The sequence below is a fragment of the Platichthys flesus genome, chromosome 18, assembly GCF_949316205.1.
Source record: "Platichthys flesus chromosome 18, fPlaFle2.1, whole genome shotgun sequence".
NCBI lineage: Eukaryota > Metazoa > Chordata > Actinopteri > Pleuronectiformes > Pleuronectidae > Platichthys > Platichthys flesus.
Window position 1 is genome coordinate 12,795,727 of NC_084962.1, and position 16,690 is coordinate 12,812,416.

The following is a 16,690-nucleotide window of genomic DNA, read 5'->3' on the forward strand; positions in this document are numbered from 1 at the left end:
GAGATCAGATACATTTTCAGACCAGGATCTTGAAACATCTCTCATCATAATGTAAACTACAGTTTGTGTGTGGTATCCAGTGAGTGTTGAGTCATGTGTTCAATTAAAATGACATCACACGGGGGTTTCCTGAGACCTTTAGCAAACTGGCAGCTTTGTGTCAGTTAGCAGGCATGTGTCGTGCAGAGGTAACACCAGGGGGCCAGAAGAGACAGAAAGAGAGGCTGCAGCTCGTGATCACTTCGATTTGAACTCTCAGAAGCTGCCTTGTGTTTGTATGCCTCCACCGACCAGAGCAGTGCCAGAAAATCTAATCGGCTCATCTTTCAGTCCAACTGAACGATTGTGCCAAATCTGAGAAAAGCGTGTTCAAAAGAATGACCAAAAACATATATTCTAGGCCACTGGATGTCACTAGCGCAGTGGCATAAAAACCTGAAAACCCGCCCAATGTTTTAAGGATTAGATAAAAGCCCCTAACACACTAAATCACATGCACTGAAAATAACCAAAAACAAAAGAGAATGCCTCTACTATCTGTTGTATGTAGGGATCCCCTCCGTGGTGACTTTATGCGGCCTCCACATCCAGCTGCACCTGAAGCCAGCGAGGGCTGAATGTGGTGTAAAAGGGCTCTTTCACTTCCTCCACTGCAACACTGCACAAACAGAGTCTTTGACCCTTTGCACAGGCGGCACACTCATTCTCATTCCTCTCCATCTCTACGCAAGAGTCTGCTGCTGCGAATAAGAGCTGTACTGTGAGGACAAATCAGAGAATGCGTGGTGTTTTACACTTTGAGCCGAGAACAAGATGAGGTTTCTTTCCAACACACAAAAAAAAAATCAACAAATCAAGTCCCAATGAATACAAATCATTGTTTAATAAATCAAACAGAATTTCCGCTCATCTCTGAGTTGCACTGTATTGAAAATACTTCTATACATAAAATAGTATCTCAATAACAAGAAGCACCTTATAGGTCCAACAGAATATATATATATATATTTATTTATATATATGCATATATTTATCATGTGTAAAGTGGTAGGAAAACAAAGAGTGAACAAGATTAGAGACTGATTGAAAATTGGGCGGTGAAAAACAAAAAAGGAAAATTGCCTACATGACACAATCCATTTATAAAACAAATATTCTTCATATCAGAACTGAGAAAAAAGAATCATGTCTGAAACCACCCACACACAAGTTATCTATTCACTGATGTCTGGCTTGAATGTAAAATGCTTAAAATAATCATCCCCAACCTGAGAGTCGTTATTGCATGTTTTGTCTTCTATCCTGAAATGTAAACTGCAGTATCATAGTTCAGAGGCTGGGGGGGGGGGGGGGCAAAGTGTAAGGGGTTTATCAATTCAAGCTTATTCTATCTTCCTCAAAGGGGGTAAGGCACGTGAGCAAGACAGGAAGGAGGTGGAGCTTCCTGTTGGCTTTTTTGAGGAAGTGCAGGGTGAAATAGAACTTGGACATACAGAAGAGACTCTGCCTTCGCCAACTCATCCAGGACTTTTAAGGAAAGCTCCACTGCTTCTAACAATGTCAAACAACATTTGCATAAACGAAGGAAAAGGGCACTGAAGCTGTGATATGCCGTCAAGCCTACCTTTAAAAAAAATCAGCTCCCCCCTTGTGACAAGAGGGAGAAAGGCTTTGGTTTTTATTTTTACTACATCACCACAAAATCCTGCAGGTAACGGTTTTGCTACATGTGCATCTTTACCTTTTGTTTTTCATGGAATCAAGATTGACAAACGGAGTTTACTTAAAACTTGAATCGAATGAGGAAACCCTCATGTGTGACTCATGCAATGAAGACAATTCACAGACAATAACTGTAACTCAGATGTGTGCTTCCTGTATCCCAAGCTCTGGACCTTGGGCAGAGGAAAGGATGGGGGTAAATAGTGTTTCTCATTCTGCTCTCATTTCTGATCCACAAAAAATGAAAGCGCACACAAGTGCCAGCGTTTGCAGCGTTATGTTCAGAAACTGTTCAGAAACTTCTTAGCTGACAAATGTTACACCGTGAGCTGGGTCCGTACAGAAGGAGACGATTAAGGTGAGAGCATAACAAATAGAGAGAAGTGACATTTAAATTAAAAAGGAAAGAGGCAAATGAATGCAGAATAAGTAAATATATTTCGGTTTGTCGAGCTGGGGTTTTACTCTTGTCTTGTAGTGCGACGGTGAAGGCTCTCACATCGTAGTGAACTGACCGTGTGCCTCTCTCAGCTTTGCAGCAATCTGGGGATTCAGAAGAAGAGGAGAAACGAGCATGAATACAAACTCAGAGAATGGTGGAGATGGTTTAGTGTCGAGGCTTTACGCAGCTTCTCTGCAGGTCTACAGGCCACAGGCAGGACCGACTGGCTTAGAATTTAATTTACTCTGAGCGATGGTCGATGAAAAGGACTTTACCGTCTCGTAAAACTTGACTTGCTCCTCCAGGTACAACTGCATGACCCTGTTGTAGTCATAGATCCGGTTGCTATGGAAGTGGTTCATCTCAGCTGCGGCAGAAAAGAGGCGAAACCAATGAGATCAGGAAGCACTTGGCGACTAACTGCCCTGCGTCACTGCCTCTGGCTCAGAGACAATCTGGTACCTTGTAAAGCGTAAGACATGGTGCTGACTCGCTTCGCCATGGTCACTTTCTCCTGAGGAGTAATTTTACTGGTGGCCACCAGCTTGTCGCCCTCCTTCACTTTGTCTATGGCTGCCTTTAATAATGGAAAATAGAAAATGAGGTTTGAGTAACATCTCATTAAGGACAGAGAATAATTGTTACATATATAATGAACTTCAACCGCTGGATATATATATCTACACACAGTTTAGTTAGCAGAACTAAAGTTAACACCTGGCAGTTTCAATTTGGCTTGAGGGACATCACTTAATATAAGTGTAGAGCCATGTTTGAACATAACAACCAACTCGTGCTGCAAAATAATATCTCTTGAAGTTAAGTTCAGTGTGTAGAAACTTCCCCCATAAAAAAACAAAACTATTTCCCGATGTACCTTATGGACTCCAATGGTGTCTGGGAAACATCCAAGAAGACCCTTATATTCATTGTTGGTCTCCATGAGGAAGTGGAGGTCTTTCCTCGGCTGGAAAATGAACAAAAAAACTTTCAGTGTGAAAGAGGGAATAAAACATGGATATAAAACTTATGAGGAATAACACAATGAAGTATATCGTCATTGGAATTGAATTTTAAACACATTTACCAAGCTGAAACAACACATGTATCATAAGGTCATAGATTCACTAGGGACATCCAGCCGGTGAAGATAGTGAACAGTGAGATGGTGAAGGAATGGAAACATCCAGATAATACAAAAATGTTGTTCATTTTCTATCTTTTGGACAGAGAAGGAGGACGACACGCAATAAAGTGGCGGTTTGGAACTGAACCTGTGGCAATGAGACCATTCGTCCAAACTGTGTGTAAAATTCAACTCTAACACTAGTTCTTGAATATATAAAGGGAATCTCTGTGCAGGAATATAAAACAACAGTTAAGGAAAGGCAGATAAGGCTGTGGATAGCAGAAAAGCCTTTTGGCTCCTGACATGAATCCATGTCCGGATAATGGTTTCCTCATAATCCTGCAAACTATCACAGGCAATGCTAAACTACAGCCAACAACTCTACTGACTAACACGAGCTTACCAGGTGAATCCTCCTCCTGCTGCTGGGACAACAAAAAACCCACACTTGATTTAACAACATTCCACCCATTGCTGTTGAGACAGAGCGTTCAGCAAAGCCACATCCAAAGAGGTCAAAGCAAGAACGAGGAAACACTAGAGATAAGACTGCCAGGACTTCTCCCTCCACTGATAGTGCAGGACGCAGGGTTAAAGGGTTCAATGCAACACCGCAGATCGGACGTAAACACCGACTGCGAGCAGGAAATACTGCAGATATTGTGAGATGTTGTGAACTGGGACAACAATGTGGTTGATAAAAAAAACACCTAAAATAAACCTCAAGACCTTTGAGACAGCAGAAGTCTGATAGGTCTGACAGCTCTTGTTTCCGAAAGGAAACAAACATTGTGTATCCAAACACACATGACAGGCTGTGTGCTGAATTTGAAGACAAGGCCATTGCAATAATGACTGTGACGTGAACATGAAGGCAACATCGTTAAAGTGACATCGTGACAGCCCTGATATCAGTCTTCTCTGACAAGTCAAAAACGTGTGTGGTTTTCTCTTGTTGGCCCTGTGATAGACTGGTGACCTGAACAGGGTGTACCCCACCTCTCGCCCTGGGTCAGCTGGTTCTGACTACAGCAAACACCCCCACTACCTCAAACAATAAGCGGTGTAGATAACGGATGAATGGAAAGACACTCTAAACATACCTGCTCTGCAACCATCTGAGCGATCTCCTCGTACGTCTTCCCTGCTGCGGTCATGGCGTCAGTCAGGGTTGACTCACCTGAGGGATTAAAACATGTCACCATCCTGTTTCTTAAGACGACTTGTTTGTCTTTTCCATTCAAAGCAGATTTCCACACAACAAAGTTTTGAAGGAGTTCCCAAAGACAGCAGAGTGACACAACCAGCAAATGGCTGCATGTGGGAAATGTCAATGCAGAAAGCTCTTCAATAATATTTGTGGTCATTACCTTGGTATCCACTGCTGGTGAAGACTGAGGAGAGGTTTTGAAAGGCTTTGCCGATTCGCTGGTACTCTTTTGGCAGAGCTGTGTAGGGGGGGGGAAATCAAAGGTGAAAAAAGACGAAAACACTGTGTGAATATATACTACATACTAAATACTAAACATAATAATGACGTCTTTTAAATCATACAAACAGTAATTACAGCACAAAGCCTGTGTGTGTGGTGCAGTGCAAACATACGGCCTGTGCACCTCTTCCAGTGCTCGTTTCCCACTGTGAGGATTTCCTTCACGCCGTCGTCCATGGCTTTAGTAAACCTGCTGAACTGCTCACACTTCTGCTCCCTGAGAACGAGGAGCACATGTACGCCACCATTACAATAAATGCAGCATGAATTAAAACCACAAGGTGATGGGCCACTGTTTGCAAAGCTTCAGCTCACACTTCTACAGGATCCAGGTCTGCAGCTTCAGGCTCTATCGTGGTGAAGATCATCACTCCCACCGTCTCGTCCTTCTCTGCTTTTCTTTTCCCCGTCTTCCAGTCCTGCATGAAAACAATCCATCATTTTAAATCACAAATTAAACTAACACAGCAATGAAGTCCCGAACTAAACTTTCAGTGGTCACAAATCATTTTAGTTCTTCGCTCTAAGATGAAGAGAGATCCAGGCTAAATGCAGCCATCGAAAGTTACATATAGTTAAGTCCGACAAACTGTATCTGTGTTTGTTTGCTGATATGAAAGCACAAATTTGACACAATAAACAGTAAAGAATTAAAAAAAAATTATAAAAGCAGGCAGTTTAACTTCTCCAATAATATATATTATATAGAGAAAACTAAAATAAGACCTAGAGGAGGAAGAAGGAAGTGGGATATCAAACCTTCTCATCCTTGTAGGTGAGGAAAAGCTGGAAAACATCACTACTGGAAAGAATGGGGTGTCTGCACATCCTGGTCATCCAGCCCTGCAACCGCTCCATACGCATCTTAATAAACTCCTCCTCAAAACGACCTGCAAAAGAGTGAAGCAAACAATGAATGAATGATTAAACCTACATGCTGACTTCAGGAATGTTTGGTTATGTGTCTTACGCAGAGTCAAGCACTCACCTGTTACCTGCTTGTCCGGTAAAGAGGGGATGGGGATGGCGGACCCAAATTTGTCGAGAAGCCGCTCGTACAGCCAATCAAAGTGCTTGTATCTGTGATTGACTGTTCGGTTTGTGGTCTGCAAACAAATACCATGGAGTTATATTGGCGGCAAGTAGTGTAAACTGGGGAAATTATTACTTTAACAGTAAAACTCCCTTTGTAGATAAACATTTTCAAATGGCCGCCTTGAAATGATTAGTGGTGGAAAGTGTATACATTCTAATTAAGCTAAATTCCGGTTAAAACTTAACACTTACACTGGCTGTGACTTGGTACTCGATGTAGCTCTTGAGGCCGTACAGCTTTGAGCCTTTCTTGGGATCAGCCACAACACAGTCGAGCTGAGCCTCTGGGTATGACCACACAGGACCAACTTCTCCCATCTGAGCAGGAAACAGTAGGTTTAGAGAACTGCTGCTCTTTGTCTTTTGACATTAAATCGTTGTTCATACTCAGAAAAACACTCACAACCATACTGTACTACTTTTCTAGGAAGTATAATTAGCATAAATAAGTTCCCTTTTTTATAAAATGACAAGAAAACTAAATATACTGTGGTTGGTCATGCAAGTTAAGTTACAGTACCACTACCAGTTATATAACAAGAAAGACATCTGATGTTTGAAATTGCATACAACTGGCACAAATACTGAGAGATATAACCTACATAGATTGTTAGCTTTTCTTTGCCCTTAGCGGGCTGTTTGCACAGAAGGTAGAGCTCCGGCCCCGACTTGGAGAACCCTGGGAACCTGCTCAACGAGAACAGACAAAGTTTAAACAGTGATGGTATCGACTGGTCTCTCTAACTCTGTTTGAGGAAGCTTTCTGTGGCGTGTTTAAGTCAAAAGTATCAAATTACTGCCACTATACATAAATAACATGTATAATCCCTAATGTTTGTGGCTCTTAAAACCAAGTGAATGTTCAAGCTGATTCAAGCAGAGATAAAAGATGAAGAAGGCCCTGGTCCAAACAATATGAGCATTATAGTTGTAAAGTGCAAGAGAAACTGAGATTTCAGAAAAACAAGAAACTCCCTCAGGCCAAAATTCAAATCCAAGCTTAATCTTATTACTAATATCACAATATTTTGCCATTTTTCTTAGTTTCGTCCCTTCAGGCCAAACCCTGCCTCATTTTTTTTTACACCAAACGAATCCTCTTGTTTTATAAACTCTTACTTGTTGAGGGAGATTTTCATTGAAGTGGCGTGAGCTCCACCTCTCTGCATGGCTCCACCATCTCCAGGGTCTGACTCGGAGTATCCTCCGCTGGACTTCACGTCATCCCACTCGTCATCCCACTCATCATCCTCCGCTCCTGAGGTCACACACATGCACACTAAATAAAAATACATTCTGTACAGCAGCTGCACAAAGATGCTGCACAGGTTGACAGCAAGTTAAACATTTTTTCTCTTTTTATTTAATATCTCCAACTATTACCATGAATATTTGTAATTGTGCTTATACAAACAACTTTTTTTAAGTAGAAATGCTTTGTTAAACTTTACTCTGGTCCTCAGCATTAGCAAGACAGTATCCTGAGATTATTGTATGCAGCTTTTAAGCCATCAAATACACTTCTTTCATTTAATGGCATAAAATACAACACCCATAAATGTGTGTAGAATCTTTGCCCTTGTTTTGATGTTAACAAGTTGTCATATTACATTTCTGCCATAGTTCCAATTTCCCATGAAAATACAGAGCATGCATCATTGTGTTAAATCCATGCTCACAGGCAGCATATAAAGTATATCTCAGAAAACCAAAGGTTTCAAATGGTTTGAACGTGGAACCAATCCTCAGCTTCCATTCCTATACGCTACTAAACAAAGATATGATTTGTATGACCTTCTCTGAAGCTGAGAACTTTCAAAACATAAAAAACAAGTGATAGTATTGAGTATACTGAGTATACTGTGGCATTCCATCTACAGTACAACAGACAAAATCAAATAAATGGAGCGATGCTTGCGAGTTAGTTCTCACAGTCAACTCAAGCTTTAATCATGTGACCTCATTCTTCACAATCCTCTACCATTGACTATTTGGTGGTCTACTTAAGCTGCAAAGATTTCCCATCTCTGCGTCAGTATTTCTTTCGATTCGGCCCCTCCACAACCCCAGCATCCACCTGCAGGGTCCAAAAGGGGAGTTACAGATATTCGATCTGAAGTTAGAGCATAGAAGCCAAAACTCTATGTTCTGCTGCTTTAATGAACATTTTAAATGTGAGTTGTCCTATTGAGCTACAAACATAATTTCATAGAAAATATTTTGTTTAAAGTTTTTTGTCTAAACTTAAACAAAGTACCTAGTTATGTGTTCTGTCAAACACTGAACAGCGTTCATTCTAACGTGATGTGACACAAACTCTTAATTAAACACCAACACTTCAACGCCTGAACAATTTCACTGTTTCCTGAGAATTTGACTGTACAAACTAATGGCATTAGTCAGATGAACGATAATCAACTCACACTCTTCTTTAGTTTCAGAGGTGAGACAAACTGTCACTTTCACATCATAAAATGATCATAGTGTTAATGTCAACTAATTAAATGCATCACTCACATGCTTTTTACCGATGCAAATCATTTCCTGAAACCATTCGCTACAGGCAGTCAGTCTTAATGAGCACTTAGTACCAGTCCACACACAAACGTTAGGAAAAAAGATTCCACCATTGCAACACACAGAATACCTGTGCAATCGATAAGGTAAGGATATGGGTAGATGTCTTTGGTAAGAGAAGGGAAGAAAGTAAAAGTCTGTTAATTCCCCTCCTCTCCATTTATCCCCTCTGTTCTCTTTTTACAAAAACAACTGGAGAATTGAAAAAACAGGTCAAGTCATTTATTCTTCTGAGTCATGCATGAGGCTAACGTTTCCGATCGGCTGGTCCTGTCCACGTGCTGGAGCATCTCTCTAGAGGAGACAGTGACACAGTATTTCTGCTGGACGCTTGGAGCTCCAGATTAGAGGGTTTCCTGTGTATCCTCAAGGTATTTCAGTTGGTATCCGGTTCAGACTAAGGTCTTTACAATCAAGAGAATATTCTCCTTTTGGTCGATGATGCAATCCTCATCGGAGCCGGACACTTAAAATATATCACTCTGTGGAACATAGGTTGTATAATATTGTTGTTGAAGATAATATGTCTGTTTAAAAGTATATATGAGGGAAGGACATTATGGAAGTTTAAAAAAAAAAATTAAATGTCCACTGTCATTGGACAGCCGGTCTTATGACCAAGACACTTTTATAGCTGCTTTTGATTTTCATCAAGAGACCTTTAACCAAGCCTATGAAAACTAGACTCCACAGGATATGTACTTAATTTCTCTGATGTCTGACTGAGCAAATATACATGTATAACATATGAGAAAAGACACATCAGAATAAAATTAATTCAGGAATATTTGAAGCTCAGTAGTAAATCTTGTTTTTCTTAAAATAACCTCATCGACTGGAACCACATACTTTGTCCTGTCTTCACATTTAAAATTTCTATAAGTAAACTACCCACGAACTGAAAGACATTAACTCCAAGAGCTAAAAATAGTGTGTGACCTTAGATACAAGGGCTCCATTAACTTTCTGTGTTGCAAAACACTTTTAGTAGATTTGAATAAACTTCAATCATCCTGTTAAATATTAGACAGGAAACAATTTAAGAGGAAGCCCAAACAATTCATAATATTCGCCACCAAGGCTTTCTTTCCCATTTTCAAGAATGGTGTGGTTTTTAAGTCGTTTTATAAGTTCTAAGTAGTGGAAGTACAATCAAGAGTATGAACCTTTAGAATCTATAAATGACCCAAGATCATAGCCAGTGGTTTTATTCTGCTGGCACATAATTAACGGGTTGACCATGGCTGCTAACTGTAGGACTGTCCTTACCGGGGCCCTGGTAAGCCTGAGGGTGACCCTGTGGTACGGAGCCCCAGGGGTCGGCAGCATTCTTCCCAGTCTGGGTGCCCTCTGGATTTGCCGCCCAGTTGTTGTTGGAGCCCCCTGAGGGGTCCGCGTTCCACACCGACCACGGATCATTACCGTTACTCGCCTGGAAGAGACAGAGGGAGCAAACGTGAGAGATGAAATGACAGATTGCGTAAGGAGAAGCAGATGAGAGAGAGTAGAGTCCAGCCTGGTCTGTTTAATGTGGAGCTGACAGTCTTCTCAAAATAACTTGCTGTTCACAACACAGAATGCAGAGCTGGCCTCTAACAGGGCGTCTGTTGAGATAATCTATCGTCCCGATGGTGGCAGTGGGGTTTGTCGTCGAAAACAAAAGCTTCATTTCACATGCAGCAACAAGAAATCATCAAAACAATAAGAAAATTGCATTTGAAAAAAAACTAATTAGCAAAAGCTACCATTCTCAAGTCCAAACACACTAATATATAAAGTACTTGCAGGCTGAGAACGCAACTCTGTGCCATGCTTGCAATGCAGGCATATTCACCCCTATACAAGCCTATCTGGATGGACATGCAGCAAAATATGTGTGTGGGCTTTTTGTGGGTTGCAGTGAGTTTGATGCTAGCTAAACAATGAGCTTTGTGTCACCTATTGCACATTCACAGAGAAACATACAGAAATCAACAGTTTCAGAGCAAACTGCTGAAGTGACATATAATCACGTGACAAAAAATACTGACACAGCATGTCATTGATTTAACAGCTTCTTAAAATATAGAATATTTTTTATTTAAAAATCAGTCAGGATGATATTTATCTATTTGATTCCCATCATAATCTGGTTTAATTCATGTGTTGTGGTTGAATAATTATCCAGTGTGATAAATAAATTACATACGTGAGGTATAGGAATCACTGACTCTGTCTGTGGTGCTGATTCATAAAATTTAGATGAAGGTGGGAGCTGAGGTGGATGAAGTCATGCTTTCCTCGGTGGGTAGGAGTAGTCAGGGTGATTTTACCAAAGAAGAACAATTGGAGAGGGGGGAGGGGTTTGCTTGGTGAGTGTGGGGGGAAATTGGGTTCATGCCCCTGGCCACGCCCACCAACATGGCGGTTACCTCATCAGGGGACGAGAGATAAGGGGAAACTGGGGTGTCAGGGGTGTCCGGCTGGGGACTCAAGCCCCCAGCATCCACCTTGAGGGGAGAAGAAGGTGTAAACATCACAAAGCACCAGAAGTGATGGTTAATGGGATGGGTTAAAGTGATGCTGTGTGTGTGTTTGAGAGGGAGAGAGAGAGAGAGAGAGAAAGAGGGATGATGGTTGACACATTTCCTGCCTTGACTCAACCACTTACTTTACACATTTCCCTCATTTTTGTGCAACTTCCAGCTACCAAGAAAAATAATCTCCCCAAACTTATTTACTGTTTTGAGTTAAAAACCTGTAGGGAGCTATAAATGACCACGAGGATAATCTTCCACAGCAGCAGCTCTCACTTCTGCATCTCAGGGTTCAGAAGAATAACGGCGGCTGCATCGACGTCATTAAAACTGGCCTCGCTGACTTCTGCTTTTTCTTCAGAATCCCACCATCACACACACTTTTGAGTGAGAGAATGGAAACATGGAGTGCTACGTAGGGAATGACTGTATAAATTCACACTTACTTCTCCAGCACCGGTCTACTCATAGCAAGGTTTATCATTTGAAACTCTGACAATCGGTCGATAAATGCAATGCCTCACCCTATCAGTGGAGTAATAATCTACTTTTTTCAGACTCCTATTCAGCCACACTTGATATATCAGGGTCAAGAGGCCGAAAAGGCAACCTTGACCTGGGACCACCAAATTCTACGCAGTTCATTCATGAGTCAAAGTGAACATTTAAAAGGATTCACTGGACGTGTTCCTGAGATATAGCTTTCACAAGGCAACAAAACTGTGCTTTGTGAGGTCAAAGGCACAGCGACCTTTGACGACGAAAATATCGTAAATTTCATCCTTGAGTCAAACCTATAGTTTGATCCAAATTTGAAAAATAAAAAAAATCCCTCAAGGCATTTCTGTCGGCACTTCAGAAGCTTGAAAAGCAACAGTACGAGTTTGCCAAACATGTACGTTCATGAGGTGAGCGTTACCTGGTTCTGTGCAGGTGTTGATGCGGGAGCATAGGTATCAAAGAAGGTCAGGTCTGGGGGTGCAACATTTCCTACACTTTGAGTAGGTGCAGCGGTTCCTGCTCCTGGGTTCGGTTTACCAATCTACAAACGAAAGAACAAAAAGACAAACATAGTCCCATTAGAAATCTAACATTCCCATTGGAAAAAAGAGAAACTAATCCAGATATTCCAGAGGGATCTAATGACTTTTTAAGCTACATTCCTCCGTGGTTATGTGATCATGTCTCCTTAGTGTTCCCTGGCTTTGAAAACTGTCTGTTTCACTTCCTCTATTTATCCAGAATTCAATTTAATATGAACGTTGCAATGAAATAAAGAATAAGCTGCTTGTCCCGATGTTTTTCATCAGAAATTACATAAGCTACAAGTGTATTTGTCATTAGGGGGTTTCTATGATGTGGACTCTTATAAAAAACATCTGAGGGCAGCTGGAGAGGTAACTTCAGGTCAGACAAACATATCCACGTGAACTTGTTTGCAGAGTTAAGCAGGAGAATGGTATCGGTCTCTCTCTAGTACACACAGACACTAGACTGTTAAATGTTGCTGAAGGAGTTGTTTAGAGTGAAGCTGGGCTGTTAAACAGACTTTGCTCATTCTCTCTCTCTTTGTGAATGTCTACTGAGTGATTCATATCCTCCATAACGACGTCAGGGGTTTTTTGGATGAAACAGGATGCAAACACCAGAATCAGCAAAACTCTTTAGGAGGAACATCCTGTCGTCGTTTTACTTTCAGGCAAGAGACAAAAACACAATGTGGAAATATTTATCTGAGCTCTGATAGGGACGGTACATATTGTACACTTTGACTTTAAAGCTTGACAGCAGAGTTTTCTTTACTTGTGATGTCTGTGGGGAAATCATCACCAAACACAAAGGGACACTCATCTCACTGACCTCGATGTAGTCCTCTGGCACCAGTCCCACCTCCCCTTTGGAGTTCTGTGCTTCAATCCAACCGCCTCCGATATGCTGTGACAGAGACGCAACACAACTTGTTAGCATTTTTGCCAAATTCAGTTTTACACTTTTGTTTAATAGTTCATTTGTTATTAAAGCCCGATTAATGTGGATCTTTGGAGACTGCAATAATAACTGCGGATATTATGGTTTAAAACATTTCCTATAGAAATATTTTGGCTGAATAAATGCAATAATATCCAAAATCTCATCAAACAATAACTGAAATACAACCATATATAAAGAGCACCAATTAGGAAAATAAACATCATAAAAAGTTAAACACTTAACTTAAAAGGAAAAAACTAAAAGGCTCATCTTTTCTGCTCAATTTGTTCTGCATAGAAAAGGTCACACTGTTTCTGGTAATGCTTTGATCCCATTACTAAGCTGCACAGTACTGAATGAAGCTTTTCATAATAACATTTGTGCAGAAACTGAAAAAAAAATTTCTTCGGGAAAATGTAGGCGAGTTAATATAAATGTGTTTCTGTTAATTCATTAACGTAATAAAGGAAGGCAGGTTGTTGTATTTACAAGTTGTTTAAAGATTCAAGTTGGAAATAAATCTGAGAATTTCCAAGTTACCCAAATATCCATGAACACAAATCCCTTAACAGTAGGTTGATTTAGTGGAGAAAAGGGTTTCGGTCCTGATTGAATTAATACCAACTTTGATTTGGAAACTATGTAGTCAGCACAGAAAAAGTGGCCTTTGAACTGTTAGACACCGTCGGTAATGACATCATGGTCACTCCCACAGTTACTTGTTTCCTCTGTGTGTGTTTGTGACACTCAATGTTTATAGACAACCTAACATCATGTGACTTGGAGGTTTGCAGGAGTGGACATTTTAAATAGCAATACCATGAAGGAGAGCAAGATACTACAAAAATCCAATATATAGTAGTTAATGAGGTGCAACAAAAATAATACTAATTAAAACTCAATTTAAGAAGAAAAAAAAACTTTTAAGTGATATCTAGAAATAGATTGGTCCAAATAAATGTTTTTAATCATCAACCAATTGAGACAGTCTCCATTGAAACAAGTGATTGGCCACCGAGTGTACTGTGATCTTAAAGAGAGGGATGGTAGAAGAATATCAGTATGGATTTACCTGATTGGTGATCGTGACCGTCTCTCCTTCTTTCACTGACAGTTCGTTGTTTCCTGGCTCAGCGGTGAAGTCATATACAACATGTCCCTGTACACAATTAGGAAACAGAAACACACAAGGCTTACTGCGTGTTTGATGGGCACTTCATTTGGATGCCATAAACATATACTTATACATGTACATGCATGTGAACATTGACAAAAAACACCTACTAGCTCCCTGAGGAGTGTAACTCTTGTAATGTGGGATAAAGGCTCAGTGAAACAGGACAAACTAGTTATTCTGCGCCTGAAACGCTGACTATTAACTAGACACCAGTATCAACCATAAACAAGGCCAGAACCAACATGTTACCTATTTAGGTTTAATACAGAAGCCTGCAGCTGTTCTCACAGATAACCTACATCTACATATCTGCCCTCCCCCAGGGCCCCAGAGTCCACACGCATGCAAATATATACATTCAACCAAGCAAAGGTAGGACAACCTTTCTAAATACAGTTTATTTTCTCTTTTGACAGATCCCATTATGAGTCTTAGGCCTAGCCACTTACTTATCATAAATTTAACTGTACAAATGAATTTGAATTGCAAGGTAATATCTGGATGATTGAGTCATTATGCCATGTCTTGAGTGTGAGTTATGAGTGTGACAATCTAAATTTGTTCATGAATCATTCAAAGGAAATGCAACTTGTATTCTTTGAAAATAGAGGTGGTTCAGTTTCCTCCTGCCACCTCCCAGGAGTCAAGGAGCAGGAGAAGGCTTTTTAAAACAGGAACAACATGTTTCTGCCTCAGCTCTGCAGCCTCACTTATTAACATACATGTATGTAACTAGCCTCCAGTGCACATCCACTGAGAGTGGATGTTTAAGTAAGGAGGGAAACGTCATTATGCCTCTATCAAGTATAATAATTAATATGTCTCAACAAATGTCTGGAAGGAACCTTTGATGAGAAGGTTTCAGGAATAAAATCACATTAAACCGGTATCAAATAGGGCTCTGACTCAGCCATTCATTTCCTGTTATTATAATAGTAATACTCACAGGCTTCTGATATTGTTATTAATACAATTAAGTTAAATATGAATTGTACTAAAATAATAACTGAATTAGAGATGTTCTTATACCAAATCGGTACCAATCAGATTCCTTAGTGTAGTCTTTAAAATATATTATTTAGTCTCATTTACCCACTAACCACTTCCTCTTCATTGTTCCAAAACAGCTGTAGCCAACTGTCACTGGAAAGGGTTGTTTTGATAGCAGCGCAGAAGAAGTGATTTCTTGTAGTGTAGTTTTCACCAGATGTGAGCATTTTATATATCATATTGCCGACTGAAAAAAGAATAACTTAAAAGAACTTATTAAACCTACAGTTGTTTATTTGTGTTGTTTTACAATTATGTCAGGCTACATAATTAAGTTAGATGGAATTCATTTATTCTCTCCAAGTCTTTGTTTTTCAAATGTTTTAACAATGAGCCCGGCCCAACGACAGCAGTACTCACTTCCATACTAGAACTTTTACAAATATAAACATAATCATGCTGGTAAAATATAAATATACAAAAATTATAATAGTAAAAACTACATAAACGTATTCATAATACTTTACACAAGTCTAACATTTGTGACAATAAACAATACTGACTTTGTTTCACATACACTAGGCTTCTGTACACAGAGCCACACACAGGCCAGCGACTACATTTCCCAGCATGCCTTGCAGGAAGAAATGACCCACAGTGTAGAGGTAGTAAAATGTCACAAGACACTTTCTTAATGAGACACATTTTCCATGTAGAATACAGCACACACATGTATTATTTCACATGTACAGTAAACACGTGTTGTGAGCGTCCATTACACCGAGCTGAGGCGGAGGTTCTCACTCCTCATGCGAAACTTATCGAGTTTCACTGTTCACAGTTGAACTGATGCGACCAACCGCTGCCCTGTTCGCATTTTCCGTCAAAAACACCAGAGGAACACACTCCGGAGGAAGCAGAGGATCCGGGTTCAGGTTAAACCCGCAGAGGGAAGCAGTGGGACTCACCTTTAGCGCCATTATCCGAGCTTTGATCAATCATTACAGACACAGGCCCTGCGCTTTCTCCGGCTCTCAGCTGGACATTTCCCCCCGCGGCTCCTCAGCTGCGAGCGGGGAAAACACGGCGTCTCCTCCCGCTGCTCACGCTCCTGTGACTACACGCTGCTATAAAAAAAACACACACACAACTAGCTTGTCTACCGTGTTTAACTTTAAAAAAACAAGTAAAGTCCGGGGAGCGGAGAGAGGAGAAAACGGGACGGAGGCAGGAGGAGGAGTGAGTGGAAGTTTGAACCGCGCAGGGCTGCTGACAGAGCGGAGGGAGGGAGTGACCTGCACCGCCTGCTCCGCGGAGGGAAACCGGAAAGGTAGAGTCGGTGGGATCATACGATCCTCCGACACGCGACTGGTTCACATTACATCATATGTGGCTTTTTAAACTCTTATATACATTTTATTTATGTATAAATAACTCTTACTTAATTGAGTTTTATGTAATTCTCAAAATCAAATTGGGGCTAGGTTATTAAACAATATAAATAATTATGGCAATATGATTTTCATCAATAGCAATAACACTAAGTCCAATAGTATAATATAACATATAACAGAGACAC

General features: G+C 40.5%; 1 protein-coding gene across 4 annotated transcripts; it reads right to left on the reverse strand.

Moving 5' to 3' along the window:
* Nucleotides 1–858: 858 nt before the first annotated feature.
* On the reverse strand, nt 859–16,408 carry snx9b (sorting nexin 9b). Of its 4 annotated transcripts, XM_062411020.1 has the most exons (20): nt 16,080–16,408; nt 14,017–14,103; nt 12,834–12,908; nt 11,893–12,015; nt 10,869–10,946; nt 9,727–9,889; nt 8,528–8,563; nt 7,000–7,138; nt 6,483–6,567; nt 6,073–6,198; nt 5,774–5,891; nt 5,545–5,675; nt 5,101–5,204; nt 4,899–5,002; nt 4,664–4,741; nt 4,397–4,473; nt 3,042–3,131; nt 2,627–2,741; nt 2,440–2,531; nt 859–2,265 (listed from the first exon to the last, which is right to left on the reverse strand). In XM_062411020.1, exons 1-20 carry the CDS (start codon nt 16,089–16,091, stop codon nt 2,218–2,220), a joined length of 1,881 nt encoding a protein of 626 aa, XP_062267004.1. In that variant the 5' UTR covers nt 16,092–16,408; the 3' UTR covers nt 859–2,217. The 4 variants fall into 4 exon arrangements, with proteins under 4 accessions (XP_062267004.1, XP_062267006.1, XP_062267005.1 ...); XM_062411022.1 differs by lacking the exon at nt 10,869–10,946 and having other exon boundaries at nt 16,080–16,407; XM_062411021.1 differs by lacking the exon at nt 8,528–8,563 and having other exon boundaries at nt 16,080–16,407.
* Nucleotides 16,409–16,690: the final 282 nt, after the last annotated feature.